Raw genomic sequence first — 15,528 nt, 5'->3', positions numbered from 1 at the left:
TAATCTTTGTTGAAAAATCACCATGATGCACCAAGTTCTTTGCATACACCAATGTAAGTTTAATCAAATGAAGCAACAAAGTTAATGTCCATAACTTAGAAATATAAATTGTTCCAACATAACAGTAAGCATTTTAGCCACGCAGGTGCCTGTTCTTCCACCAAGTCATCTTTTTTTCAAATGAATGTTCCTCAATAGCCGGTTTTTGACTTGTAGCATGATACAATGTTACTCATCTAAAGGCTATATAATATTGTGTATGACAAATGTAACTTTCAGGCACTATGTGTGGTGCATCAATGTGGCTTTGTGACTTCAAAATCCGGCTTCTACGTTTAAAACTTGGCATATTAAGTCAAGTGAATACTGTAAAGTGAGTATTGAATTTGAAACTACTTTTACTGTATTCTATACGCTGGTCCTTATTATGGTTGTGGGTGACGTGGGGCTTATCTCAGCGTCAGCCAATCACAGGGCACATAGTTAAAATAAATCACATGAGTCTCACCTATGGATAACTTGGAGTCTTCAAACTTAAAAAGTCTTAAGTAAAGTGCCTGAAGTGAACACATTTTACACAAGGACATGCAAATTCCACTTTTCCCGGAGACTGTTGTCATGCCTGTCCTGTAGGCTGTATGTACTGTTTTTGTTCGCCCTTCCCAGCCTTTTTATGTTTTCTCGTAAAAGAAAACTTGTAGCCAAGATTGCCATTTTGTCTCCCTCTGCTGGTCATTGCTATTTTTACGTTTCTTAGACTGGTTAAATTGTGACTGCGAATACAGATTTATTGGAGATTGTACTTAGCAAATAAAGCTGGTTCTTAGTTACATTTTTAGATTATATACAGTATTTTGATTTTTTTTTAATATATAGAGAGATTTCTTCGGGATTATACTTGGTCAATGAAGCTAGCTAATAATGTGCTAACCACTATATTGTTTTAAAATGGATTCATTTCAAATTTCTCTGCATGGAAATTGCTCCTACTCGATAGTATAGCAACTTGACGAGGCTAGAATGTCTTCAAGGCTCATTGAACATCAAACTAACATTTTAGCGGACACGCGGTTGATGTAACAGTGACCTGAAAACATCCATAAAGTCTTATAAAGTAATTTAGAGCTCACAAAAGTAAAGTTCAGGTGGATGAACTCAAATCAGTGGCAGAGACTTTTTCCTTTTCGTTATAAAGCATTGATCAGGTGTACCAAAATAAATGTTTTGTGATTCCTATCGCAAGAATGAGCTCATTGGGAACAGCTCTGATTGGAGTGACGCATGTGACCTGCTCAGCAGGTTAATGGCGTTATCTGGTGTAAATTGCATCTGAAATGATGACCATCAATCCAAAGGTGAAAGACGGTGATTTATCAGCGTCGCACATTATTGCTGTGCACATATTCCCTCCCTTTAAGATGTTGGACTCTGCACTCAAGCATTGCCATGCCTTGAACTTAGAGATAAGATAACCCAAGTATCATGAAGGAATATTTACAAAAAAAAAAATGTGTAAAGATAGCTTCATTTTGAAGGAAAATATTTTAAAACCTTTGTCTCACTGTTTCGCGACGACTGTGTTGCTTTTAAAGAGACATCCACGCTCAAGACAGAAATTAGACATTCGGTTTCATTTTGAATTTCTTGGAGACTTATCTGTCTTACCGTCTGATAACTCAATCTTATTTTCCAGGCGCTCATCTGGCACGTTTAATATTAATAGTTGAGACACACCTTAAACCAGTGCAAACTGTAAAAACTTGTGCTGACTCATATTTTACAACTTGCATGTTTTAGTCATTCGTATCGTAGCTTTATGGGGTCTAAAAAAGAAACGTGTACATTTGGTTTCAACCAAAAATGTATTAATCGACAAATCAGATTTTTTTTAAATTTTTTTAAAGTGACAGTGTGTAAAATTTAGTGCCATCTAGTGGGGAACTAATAGGATGCAATGATCTACATTGGGATTGTGTGCATTTTGAAGCACGTGCACTACGGTGCCTCTGAGAAAACGCACTTTGTGAGCCTATCATCAATTATTAGTGATGACTAGACCTACAATTACATTAAAAAATGTACATTGATGTGATACTTTTTTGCATATTGTTTAAATTACTAGTTTTTTTAAAATGAATACTGACAAATCAAAAAAATTCTACACACTCGTTAAATCAGCTTAATCGTAAAAAAAGATTATTAATACTAATTTTTGAGTTTTTTTTTAAACTCATGCACCTTTTTAAATTTTTAAATAAATTTAATATATGCTGTTTCATTCAAAAGAAACTTGCATATTCATAGTGTTTCAAAGATTATTTTTATTTATTTTTATTTTTTACATTTAAACATTTTCTTGTTTTGTACCCAAAAAAAGAAATAAATGATCGTCCTACTGCACTACAACTTCGTTTTTGCCAAACTAAATAAAAATTACTATACATATTATTATAAATTCTGTTTGATCCAAAAGGAACGTACATAATTTCTTTTTTTTTTTAAATTTTTTTAATTGGTCTTAATATTTTTAAATGCTTCAACATTTTGTTGTTTTTTGTTTTTTTTGGGTTAGGGTTAGGGTTAGGAATGAATAATCGTGATTTCAATTATTACCAAAATAATCCTGACTATTATTTCCCCCATAATCGAGCAGCCCTACGTTCAAGAGCGCACACAAAAACCCAACGCAGCAAAAATGTGAATCATGAACTTAGCTCGCGTAAAAAGCAACGTTTGCATCTTGTCGCAAACATCGACTGGGCTGCGACAGCCCATCAAAAATGACTCCCGTTGAACTCGTGAGGCTGTCAGCGAGGACAAAGGAGATGTACTTGAAACTATGGCCCTTCCCTGTGTCAGTCGGCGCGGAATCAGGATGTTGGAGAGGGGCAGGGCACACGGCCTGTTAAATATTGACTGCTCGAGTAATCATTAACCTCCCTCCAACCCATGATCTCTTAAACTTGGCGACTCGGCCTGGTTGCCATTCCTGCTTCTGCCACGGCTGACTTTGACACCTCAAAATGCAACTCTTGCATCTCCACCTCCGCTCTCGTCCATCCTGAGCTTGCCCTTTCCTATTTCTTCATATTCTTCCCTCCTGTTTCTCTAACCTGAAGTGGCCGAAATGTCACTGAGGGGCGACTTGCTCCAAAACTTTGGCCTCATGTGACAACGCTAGGTGAGTACAAATTAGCCCACGAGCTCAATTTAATGGAGTATTTTTGAACTCATGTGAACACATCAAATGTATTTTTTTTTTCACAGGGATTACAAACAACACAAGGAAGCATTTTTCTTTTTTTTTTTTAAGTTGATTTGTAGCTTTTTTGGCCATTTCTTTAAATACGCTCGGTAGGCCTGTCTTCTCGATTAAACGGAAAATTACTGAACAAAGAAAAAGTAAAAAATAACGGCAGATTGCGTTTTATTATAAAGTCAACAAACATGATACATGTCACAGGATTTCTCGTAAAAAAAAAAAAAAAAAAAAGATTGAATAAAGTAGACAAACATCATTGTCGAGCAGGAAGTACAAGACCAGCGATACACAGGTTAGACACACCCACATATTCACTCACATATTGACAGGCGTCCTCATGATTGCCACCATAAAATACGCGTTATCTAGTCAAGCTTTGGCCCTTTGGCCGCGCTGTTGCTTGCTTGATGTTGTCTATTTGAGGCAGTAAAACGGGGGAGGAGGAAATTAGCAGGTCAAAGTCACCTGCCAGAGGACCATGCGGCGTTGAAAGCAGCTCAAATCCTGACTTAACCTCAGAGATCTTTTGAACGTTGGGTGTTCGTGTGCTTGGTCCCGAAAGAGACTTTTTTTTGGTGCTGGCTGGATGTAACAGCAACTCCATGTGGATGCTGGATCAAGTTCCAGTGGAGGTGCTGTTACTTGCAGAAAGTTACCACAGACGACTACGGCGATCCCTATGCGCTAATATGTTCGAAGTGTTTATTCAAAAGAGGAATGAGGCGCAAGGTGATGACCTATGAATTGACAGCCAGTGTTGATAATGTCTGCCTGTCATTTCTGTAGGCCACTGCTGTGTTTGCCCTTCAGAACATCTTGCATCATCATCATCATCCATCTATGAATTATCTTTGCAGGGCTGCAATGAGGGTTGACGATGTCGCATTATCCTGAATGTTTGTTGACAATATCTCAAAGTTTTAACGTTTTTTTTTTGTGCTTGTTTTGTTTTTCCTTTCTGCGCATGTATGTGTGTATACAGGTTACTCCAAATTTGGAGGACAGTTTGGGCATCAGTTATGTTTTTTATGTTTTAAAAAATAAACAAATAAACCATCATATAATTTGCTTTATCCAGCACTTTTTTTTTCTTTTTTTTTTTTTTTTTAAGCTTTATCATACATACTGTTTGACCCTTTTCAGATACACAATTGTCTGATTAAAACTATTTTAAAAATATTGATATGGAATCAGAAAAAAAAGTTCATTTGTATTTGAGTGTTAATGCAATTTTAGAATTAGTCTAATTATTGTAACAGTGTTGCAAATCAATGCCGGTATGCTACTGTTGGACTTTTTGTGTTAGCCGTGTTAGCTGCTATGCTAACTGGTCAAAAACATGGGCCTACTAAGTTATATAATAAAATAAAGACAACAAATAATATTATGTATTTTCCTGATTATGAGCATCAGTTACATTGGTGATACGTTGATGAGACTGCTACACACTATGAAAATATGAAAACTAGCTCTTTTTTTTTTGTGTATGGTGTTTGGGAGCTGCTGTTACTCAAACATTATTGAGCTAAGGCAATAAAATGTTCTAGTAACATTAACTAATTAACATTTTGTATTGAAAGACATTAATTCAACAAGAAAATGGGATAATAACAATTGGAAGTGTTGGGAACCATTTAGCTGGAATACAGTAAAAACATTTCAAAAAGAGCCTTTTATTGGCTTTTCTGTTTATTAAAGACACAGCAAGAGCATGCACCATTTCTTACACACTATAATACAGGGACCCTAGATATTATTTGCAAGTCACTGATCATGCATTTTTAGGATATTCAATGTACATCCTTATGTTCATTCATTTGTACACAAGCCTGTTTTAACAGAATTTAGTTTGAATGTATCAATCACTCAATCAATCAATCACTTGAATTCTCAAAAACGTAAGTATTTATAAATGTCTAAAAATGACAAAGAACGAAGAGTCATGAAACATAAAAACAGTTGTAATGAAACGATGACTGGAAATAAAACATCAATCATTCAAGCACAGTACACGCATTGAAATTATCTTTACCAATTTTTAATTAAATCCAAAGTTACAACATGGCTGTGGGATTCATATATATGGAATAATATACGACGACTCATCAAAAACGAGTTAAATGTTTGACAGGCATAAACTTTGTGCAGTTTGTAATAAGGCGCTTGATCAAGTTCAATCTTTTGACTTGCATTAATTTAAGGACAGATGTGACACATTCAATATGGCGGTCACGCTTACGTATTCCAGTAATGGAGGGTTGGTAGCGTACGCTACTGTACTTCTTCTACGCAGAATCGTGACATCTAGCGATAGAACGGAAGAGGAGCACTTCCCGTCAAGAAACGCGGTAAAAACGCTATTCCGGTTTCCAGAAGGAGGGCAAACGAGCATGGCATCCAGCAGCGACATGGCTAACGTTAATGGCCGAGAGAACGGGGAGCCGGTGGTTAAACGGCCACGAGAAAACGTCACGACGGAGTTTCCGCTCCGTTCCCCGAAGGAGCCTGCGAACAAAGTGACCGTGGTGCTCGGAGCGCAATGGGGGGACGAGGGCAAAGGAAAAGTTGTGGACTTGCTCGCAATGGATGCGGATATTGTGTGCAGGTGTCAGGTACCCGCTACGCTCTTACTCAACGTGACAATTCACACACGAACCAAATATGATATTCATACGTCTTTCGACTTCCGATTAATACGGTAGACTTGTAGAGGGAGGCCAGGGAAAGTCGTTTCAGATAAGCAGTGGTTAAATATTCATGACCTCGTTCAGAAGTCCCGGATGTGGGCAAGCTACGTTGCTGCTAATAATTTTCGCTACCATGTGTTCAAGGGTATGCTTGAGGAAAACGCGTTATACACAGTGCTAATCTTTTCAAAAGGTGTCTCTACCAATCATGCTGTACAAAGTGTTTCGACCCGATACGGGTTATGTGAAATGATATGATGTAATACTGTCTGCTATCTCTCTGTTGCCAGTGCGTGGGATGTGACGTTCACGTACCCTTCGAGATCGGAGTTCTAAATAAAATATTTGTTTTTCTACAGGGTGGCAACAATGCAGGTCACACAGTGGTCGTGGACTCCGTGGAGTACGACTTCCACCTGCTGCCCAGTGGTGTCCTCAACAAGAAGGCCACCTCCTTTATAGGTATTAGTTCTCTAATTTATTGTGGCTGACTTGAATTTTCAGGGAAGATAAACATGGTACAGTACTAATGAAAATAAAAATCTCATGACTGTCATTAAATTCTAGCACAGCTTCCATAATAATCTACACCTCAATTTAAGATGTGTTGTTATTTTATCCTATTAGCAATTAATGTTCATTTTTCAATATTTTTCATAGCAACATGAATTTTACTGGAAAAATGAATCAGCTGTTTTGTAACATAAACCAATATATATTATTTTTTATCAAATAACAAAGGTTAACATCATAGTCTGCTTCCTGGCTGCTGTTGACGTGAGATGATAGTGGTTTAATCAATTATTCTCCTCACAGTCAAAGTTCTGGGTTAGTCCGACAACATCCTGTGTTAAGTTAGTTTTTTCTCCGTGTTCTCCAGCTTCCTTCCGCATCCCAAAAATATGCACGTTCGCTTAACTGAGCACTCTGAATTGCACTCCCAATGCGTCCGTGACCCTAATGAGGGCAAGTGTTATATTGAAAACATAAACCACAGATTTTTTTTTTTTTTTTGTGATTATAAACAAATGAAACCAAGATAAAAAAAAAAAAAAATCTAAATATTTTTAGCCTATAGCTTGTAAATCTTCACTGGGGAAAAAAAAATATGGGGGGGAAAAATGGACCTATAGCATGGTTGCATAAATATGCACATCTATCTAATACATTGTTGCAGAAACTTTGGCCTTTTTTTATTTTGTTTTGTCTGTTTCAAACTTTTCATTGGACTAATATGACAGATAAAGGGTTCTTGATTTCTTTTTGAGAGAAATGAAACGGCACACTTGACTAAGTCACAATGTGTGATGCAAAAATGATGAAATCACAGAAATACATCAGAATTTCTTATAAAAAGTAATGGTATAGTTTTTAATCCTGAATGAATCATTTTGTGTTGCAGGCAATGGGGTTGTCATACACCTCCCAGGGCTGTTTGCAGAGGCACAATCTAACCTGAAGAAAGGCAAAGGTAGTATAAAAGCCAATTGTGTCAATATCATCTGTCAAGTTGCCACATTCAATAAAACATTTATTTATTTTCTTCACGTAGGATTACAAGGATGGGAAGAGAGACTGAAGATTTCTGACCGCGCACACATTGGTGAGTATAAATTTCATCTGTAGTCTTGTTAAATGTGAAAGTGTCTTATTGAGGGTCCCTCGGTCCACCTCTAGTGTTCAACTTCCATCAGGCTGTCGATGGCATTCAGGAGCAGCAGCGGCAGCAGCAAGAAGGGAAAAAGTAATTTTGCTCATTATTTGAAGTCCTGATGCCCGAGTGTGTATCGTGTCTGCTGGAGGGAATATTTTTAAAAGGACTTTGTTGTTATTTCATTAACTGTTGCGTGTTTGTCTTTGCTGCAGTTTGGGAACGACCAAAAAGGGTATAGGCCCCGCCTACTCCTCCAAAGCTGCTCGGAATGGCCTGCGTGTCTGTGACCTTGTCTCGGATTTCAAAGTCTTTGAGGACAAGTGAGTTTGCTTGGACTTCGCTTCGAAAGCATGCAAATGTTTCAAATCTTAATTTTTGAAAGACTGACAGACCCCACACATTCCTTCATGTCGCTGCTGCTACTTTTTGTTCTTGACATCAGTCCAGAAGATCAAAATCGCAACTGCGGTTGACTTCCTTTTCTTTCCCCAGTGGTTGGGGGAAAAAATGCGAAAACCTATTTTGACAGAGGTGCAAAGTATACATTATTTTCAAATCTGAAGTAAAAGTAGTAATTTACACATCTGAAAAATATTTCAGTACTGTACACTAGCAAAAAGTGTTTGTGCTTTGGTAGCACGTGCACATGCGCAAGTGTGATAATTTAACAAAATGCTATTGTGGTGGTTCTATGGACTAGGTTAAAGTTGTTTTCGCTTGGAGTTCAATGACCTTTTCAACTGTAATAAAAGTTTTACCAGTAGGTTCATAATTTGCTTTGTAAAACAGCTGCCAGGCATGAATATGAATGAAAATATTATTTCAATGGAATGTCTTTTTAGGGCCCGAGCAGCGACCGCTGCGAGGTCCCTATTGTTCCTGAAGGAATTCTTATTATTCTTCTTCTTCTTCTTCTTCTTCTTTTTCTTTGTTATTATTCTTTTCCGCAAACAACCACATTTTTGAGGCACTAAACATGAACGAAAACTCACCAAACTTTACACGCAGATCGGGTCTGGCGAAAAATTTGATATTTTAAAGTCGCCATACATGATAACAGAAAAATGGCTCTGTAGCGCCACCTACATAGGTTTAACGGATCCCTGTCCCGCTACGATTGTCCTATGGCTACGAAAATTGTGTGGCACCTGTAGCACATCCAGATGAACAAAAACCTCTTTGATATGTGTACCCTAAAATAGACAGGAAGTGAGGTATGAGTATTTGAATGTCCAATTTTGGCCCATTTTTGCACATTTACAGGGGTCATACTTTTGCCCGCTTCTCCTACACGGTTAACCCGATTGACTTCAAACTTGGGCTGTACCATCTCAACACCTGGGACAACATCATGGTAAAAAATCTAAAGTTTTTGACATACTATATGACGGTGGCGGGGCATCAAATTTACAGTTTCAAAATTCTTACTTAACGAAGCATTGCCGGTGGTACGTTTAATCTAGAGCTACGAAAATTGGTACACATATGTAACAGACTATGATCTACAAAAAAGCCTGTTGGTGCCATATGCTAAACCTAACAGGAAGTCCGCCAGAGGCGAGGCATCAAATTTTGTGTTTCAAAATTCTAACTTAATGAAGCATTCCCGGCTGTACATTTCACCTAGAGTTACCAATATTTGAAGACATATGTAACAGCCCTCAAGGTACAAAAAACTCTTTTTGAACCATATGCTAAACCGAACAGGAAGTCCGCCATTTTGATTTACTTTGGAACGTGTTGCCATTTTTTGGGCCATTTCATAGGGGTCTTATTTTAACGAACTCCTCCTACAGAGTTTATCCGATCATCTCCAAACTTGGTGTGATTCATCTTAAGATGTTGAAGATGAAAAGTTATTGAAAGCTTTTTATTTTGTCGCACGCTGTTGCCGTGGCATGCACAGTTTGCAAAGGAAAAAATTACTTCTTAATGAAGCATTCCCAGTTGTACGAAGCAGCTAGAGCTACGAAAATTTGGAGACAAATGTAACAGCCCACGATGTACAAAAAAGTCTCTTGGTGCCATGTGCTAAACCCAACAGGAAGTCCCGTAGGGGCCGGGCATCACATTTTGAGCTAAAAAACTCCTCTTTAACGAAGCATTCCCGGTTGTACGTTTCACCTAGCGCTATGATAATTTAGAGGCATACATAAGAGCCCACGATGTACAAAAAAGTCTCTTGGAACCATGTGCTAAACCAAACAGGAAGTCCGCCATTTTGATTTATGATGGGATTTGTAGACTTTTTTTGTGGCCTTTTTTAGGGGTCATATTTTAACTCCTCCTACAAAATTCATCCGACCGTGTTCAAACTTGGTGTGTTTCATCTTAAGATGTTTAAGATGCAAATTTATCGAAAGTTTTTTATTTTGTCGCACGCTGCTGCTATAGCGATGCATTGGTTGCCAAGTAAAGTGCTGCTTTGTTTTTTTTTATCTATACATGTGTGAAAACTCGTGAAACTTTGCACACACATCAGACTTGTCATTAACATGAATTTTTAGAGATTTCTTGTGCAATTTGCAATAAATCGCACCCTCTATACATTTTTTATGGAGCATTTCCGATTGGATGATTCAAGCGCGAAATAACTAAAGATGACTTGACTTGACCTAGATTTGTGAAAACTCAGAGGCATACCTATTATATTATTATTATTTTTTGTACCTTACAAGATTATCTCTTGTGCCACATTAAACCCCTTTGCAGGCCTGAGCCAAACCACGGTCCATACATTTGATACCACTGCTTTATTTCAATGGTCAAGTACTTCATAACCACACCTACTTATGCTTGTCCTTGCATATATAGTAGACAACAAAGAGCTCTTTCAACAAAAGACATTTCCATCTACAAAGTCATACAAGGTAAGCACTCTATAAATTCTGCAATCACTACACTTCTATTCCTAAATTATCACTTCAAATACCAACAATGGTTAATACAGCTACAAATTTCTTGTATGTTTATGAAGTATGATACTGTATTTATTTCTACTCCTTTGCTTTTCTACAGAACATGAACAAATCAACAAGCAAATTCTCTTTTGATAAAGACCCTCTAATCATCTCCATACGCAAAGATTGCCAACTTTTTTCCGTAAGTATACAATACATAAACTAAACAGGACAACTTTCTCAATCATATACAGTATGCCATACATATATGTATTAAGTTCTCATTTATTAACAGGTTTGTTAAAGGCACCTTTAGTGTGTTTTTCTGTTTGTAATGTTTCTCCACGAGCACGTCTAGCCATTGATATCATGTAGAACACATATGCTAACCTTTTAGAGACAATTGAAGCTTACTTGCACAGTAGCCACTATCTTAACCACTTAATTCACATGTCTACTTGACAACTTATTACATGTAGTGAAATGGTACTTTGTGCGTCTTATGCTTTTTTCTGAACACTGCTTTTCAACTCTTTCCTTAAAACCAATACATGCGGCACTGTTATACTGTATAAATATATATGTCCGTGTGTATATATAACCATTTATGTACCTGTCGTATCCTTACTTTTATTCATCATTTCATCACACAATCCTAAAACATTGCTTTTTGACCCAGAGGATTCAACTATACCATTTTTGCGTGTCTTATTACTTACTAGCTATATTATTTATTAACGGGCAAAAACTATGAATATAAGATCACCGTCAAATATTACGTCTGTAATATCCATATACAGTGCATTACATAATATGCATTTGTATTAAGACACTACCATGCTAAAAATATGCACACGACTGTTCTGTAAACTACACCTAAGACAACCAAACTTCACAGATCTAACATGATTCTTCATTCTTTTTTGTTCTACAGATGTATCAAATGCTGCCACACAGACAGAAGAAGCCACTGAGGACATGCACGAAGACGATGATCACAATATAACAGGACAGGTTAACCCCCCTGAAGTTTTAGCCCGCAGGTCAAAGCGTCCTAGGACTAATTCATCCATGGAGGTTACATTATCCTAAGACAGACTATGTGCTAACCCAAACTCTTTGACCCCAAGGGATTCATCTGTCCCAGAAAACTTTTACACTAAAGAGTTTATCTGTCCTAGGGCGCTGTTAACCCCAGGTTAAAGTGTTATTTAATCTGTCCTGTTACAACAGCTATACATAAACAGCTGCATTCCTCTCCTGTTCCATCTCTCGCACTTCTTTCATCTCTTTTTCTCCTCTACTTATACCTATGCTTGCTCATGTGCTTTTTTCCCCTTTAGATGATGTCATTGGTTAGCCTGCTTCAAAGCTACATTTTTTCTTGAATAACTGTCACACATTTACTGTTTGCTGGACCCTACAAAACTGTCACAATACTTCACTATGTCATGAATACATATGTGTTGCACAGCGACACCACATTAAGAGTCATCAAAAAGCTTTTTATTTGATCACACACCATCTCTGTGCCATGCAATGTTTTCAAATAAACAGATGCTGGTTTTGAATATCAAACGAGCGACTTTTCATGAAACTTTGCACACACATTAGAAAGTCCACACTTTTGAATTTATTTTGGGAATTGTGCATCATTTTTGGCCTTTTACTGCACCTTTTTACACACAAGGCACGGCAAATGCATTTCTATTTTCCATGGTCCTTGTCTATTTAATAGTACCCCAACGTGCAAGTCCCCCGACTTGCATATACCCCAACGTGGCCCGGGTTGCGAGGGCCCTTTATAGCTGCTCGCAGCTCTAGTTGTTGTTGTTGTTGTTGTTGTTTTTAGGTTCCGCATGTTAGCAGAGCATTTCCTGGCAATGTATCCAAACCTGAATGTGGACATTGAAGGTGAACTGGAGCAGTTAAAGGTGAGAGGTGACGGAATCACACACACGTTTAGCCTGTTGCATCACAGTTCATTATTTGCGCTTCATCGTTTTGTTTTTTTGTTTTTTTTGTTTTTTTAAAAGCAAACGATTTTTATGGGGTTTTTACTGTACAGGCAAATGTGAATTTAACGTCATATTTCGGTATTCATACAAGATAATATGTGTTTGATTTTTGTCACTCTCTTCAGGGATATGCAGAGCGACTGCGCCCTCTAGTGACGGACGGTGTTTACTTCATGCACAAAGCGCTCACTGGCCCCAGTAAGAAAATCCTGGTGGAGGGGGCCAACGCCGCACTGCTGGATATTGACTTTGGTGAGTGCCAAGAGGATTGGAGATTTAATCGTGCTGACTGATAGATGTTTTTGGCTCCTTAATCTAATAGACATCCCTCCACTTAGGCACATATCCTTTTGTGACGTCGTCGAACTGCACCGTCGGAGGAGTGTGCACTGGGCTTGGTGTGCCGCCGTCGCACGTTGGCAGAGTGTATGGCGTCGTCAAAGCCTACACCACGCGGGTGGGCGTCGGTGCGTTCCCGACAGAACAGGATAACGTGAGTCATGATGCTTTTTGGGACTTTTTTTTTTTTTTTTTTTTTCCCTGTTTTATTACATTGCACTGCCTTTTAAGACATTGCAATATATGAATGTAAAAACAAGGCCTTAATTGGCATTACAATGTTGTAAATCAATCTTTCAGAAGTCTGTTTTTTTTTTTTTTTTTTTTTTACACATACTGTACGTTGGGATGGAATTAGTAAATCTTAACCGGATACTTCAGTCTCACCAGAGTAGTGAAGTTCAGAAGGTCAGGAGACCAGAGGAAAGATCAAAGGTAAGAAAGATGAAGCAACAGCACCAACCAGACACCACCTGCCACCCACATGGTTACGAAATCAGAATCTTTCACCAACCCCAGAAACCTCTAAATCGCAACAGATTAGGGAGATCTCAAGAGACCAGAGGAAAAACTAAAGAAAGGAAGGATAGATGAAGGGGGTTATAAAATTGAATCACAGCTTCACCATAGAACAAAGTAAACTCATAAGACGTCAAGGTTATCACTGTGTCTTCTAAACTTAACGTTGTTTTGATGAAGTTCATAAATGCATTTGATCTTACAGGAGACGGGGGCTCTTTTACAATCGAGAGGTCACGAGTTTGGCGTGACAACGGGCAGAAAGCGACGTTGCGGCTGGCTGGACTTGATACTGGTCCGATATGCTCACATGGTCAACGGCTTCTCAGCGTAAGCAAGCGTCACTTGTATGACATTTTTCCTCTTTGTTGTCACAACTGAATTGAAAGCTTTGTATTTGCAGCATCGCCCTGACCAAATTAGACATTTTGGACACCCTGCCGGAGATCAAAGTGGGAGTGGCCTATAATGTGGATGGGGAACCTTTGCCAAGTTTCCCAGGTACGTGACGACTGATAAGCCCTCGATTACGTAAAAAAATAATCACAAATGTTTGGATTGATATTGAAATCAAGAGTAATAAAGATGATTATTAATTAATTTCAAAACTATTGAAACTAAACTTTAAATTAGAGCTGTCAACCGATTATATTTTTTAATCAGATTAATCACATCTTAGAATTTTGATTAAACATTTAATTAAAAAAGGCTTTTTCTATCAACATTTTTGCCCACCAAATTTAAAGCGCACTTGTTGTGTGTTAATTTTTTTGACATTTCATGTTATGAGGACGTCTTCAAAAAATTTTATCCACTGCACACGCTATCCTCTTTTTCTAATCAGTTAATTATTTGCATAATTTCAAATGGGAAAAAAAAGAAGACCTATGACATATGTAAACATTTATTAGTTATATTTATTGCTCAAACTCAAACTCATTAGCGGTGGTGCTACTTCTAAAATGTAAAATATGCCTTTAAATATACAATTTGTGTAATTGTTTTTGTTGTGATTTTAGTTTGACAGTAAACTCCAACTGTCTTTAAAGAGCTTAAGGCACACTCGGGGAGGGAAGAATAACAATTCCGCACTTGCTACACAAGCAACATGGTGCATTCAGGGTGCCCTGCCCCATTTGAAGGCATGCCTTTTATAAACATGGCTGGTTTTTGGTCATGGTGCAGCAAACATGGACGTTCTGACGCGCGTCGCCGTGGAGTACAAGACCTTCCCCGGGTGGTGCCGCAGCACCGAGGCGGCTCGCAGCTTCGCCGAGCTGCCGACGGAGGCGCGGAACTACATTCGCTTCATCGAGGACTTCCTGCAAGTGCCGGGTTCGTAAAATTTCATTCTGCATCGCCAAGGAGACGTTTAGCGGGCAAGGCGATCGGTCAAACACAGAAATGCAAAATGACCTTTCGTTTCGTTCCCTGTCGTTTCAGTGAAGTGGGTTGGAGTGGGCAAGTCCAGGGAGAGCATGATCAAACTGTACTGATCACAGCCGCTGTCTTCCACACTCGCGGACACTTTGCCATCATTTCAAATGTAAACGTCATCGTAATGGATATATATTTCACCAGCAAGGATCAAGTGAAATGCTTCTGCCTCACAGTCGTCAATAACCCTTAACAGGTCAACTTGTATTTTCCAGCAGATGTTTTCTGTGCTTTTTGGGTGTCAACTTTTAAAATGGGTGTTTTACGTGTATGCTCATTTCTTTCAACAGTGATGAACACTTTTTCTTTTTTCTTTTTTTAAGCTTCGGAAGCTTCACATTTACTGGGTTGTTAAGGTGTATATCAGCCTTTTTAAACTGGGAACATGATAGAGTAACAATGGCAACATGCAATAACTGAGAACTTTTTCTTCAACTATTTTAAATACATTTACATTGTTTATAACTGTGATTATTGTGCTCATTCTCAGTACAGAAAAAATAACATAATTTCATTGACAAAAAAAAACTTTTGTCACACCGCAATTTTGACATAAAAAAAGATATTAATGTAAAAAAGATGTATAATAATTCATCTCAATAGGTTTCCTATGACATTATATTCCCCTATGTCCATGCAAAAGGATGTGGCTTACTGTTGTCAATAAATGGAAACTTGAAAATTTTTACAAGTTTCATTCTTGATTTGAGTT

At 38.0% G+C, this 15,528-nt stretch overlaps 1 protein-coding gene across 1 annotated transcript; it reads left to right on the top strand.

Annotated features, from left to right (window-relative positions):
• The first annotated feature begins 5,549 nt into the window (after positions 1–5,549).
• On the top strand, positions 5,550–15,501 carry adssl (adenylosuccinate synthase, like). Its single transcript, XM_077504240.1, has 13 exons — positions 5,550–5,874; positions 6,309–6,411; positions 7,352–7,420; positions 7,502–7,552; positions 7,627–7,693; positions 7,816–7,923; positions 12,356–12,437; positions 12,647–12,773; positions 12,860–13,014; positions 13,585–13,709; positions 13,783–13,880; positions 14,565–14,714; positions 14,823–15,501. Exons 1-13 carry the CDS (start codon positions 5,653–5,655, stop codon positions 14,873–14,875), a joined length of 1,410 nt encoding a protein of 469 aa, XP_077360366.1. The 5' UTR covers positions 5,550–5,652; the 3' UTR covers positions 14,876–15,501.
• The last annotated feature ends 27 nt before the right edge of the window (positions 15,502–15,528 follow it).

Source organism: Festucalex cinctus, chromosome 18, assembly GCF_051991245.1.
Source record: "Festucalex cinctus isolate MCC-2025b chromosome 18, RoL_Fcin_1.0, whole genome shotgun sequence".
Classification (NCBI taxonomy): Eukaryota; Metazoa; Chordata; class Actinopteri; order Syngnathiformes; family Syngnathidae; genus Festucalex; species Festucalex cinctus.
The sequence above is the reverse complement of the archived record's forward strand: the minus strand, read 5'-3'. Positions and strand labels throughout refer to the sequence as shown.

Excerpts from the sequence above, each read along its gene's own strand:
- adssl (XM_077504240.1), top strand. The coding sequence starts at position 5,653 with ATGGCATCCAGCAGCGACATGGCTAACGTTAATGGCCGAGAGAACGGG. Across the intron at positions 7,553-7,626 it reads TTCTGACCGCGCACACATTG|TGTTCAACTTCCATCAGGCT; the intron begins GTGAGTATAAAT and ends GTCCACCTCTAG. Across the intron at positions 7,924-12,355 it reads TTCAAAGTCTTTGAGGACAA|GTTCCGCATGTTAGCAGAGC; the intron begins GTGAGTTTGCTT and ends TGTTGTTTTTAG.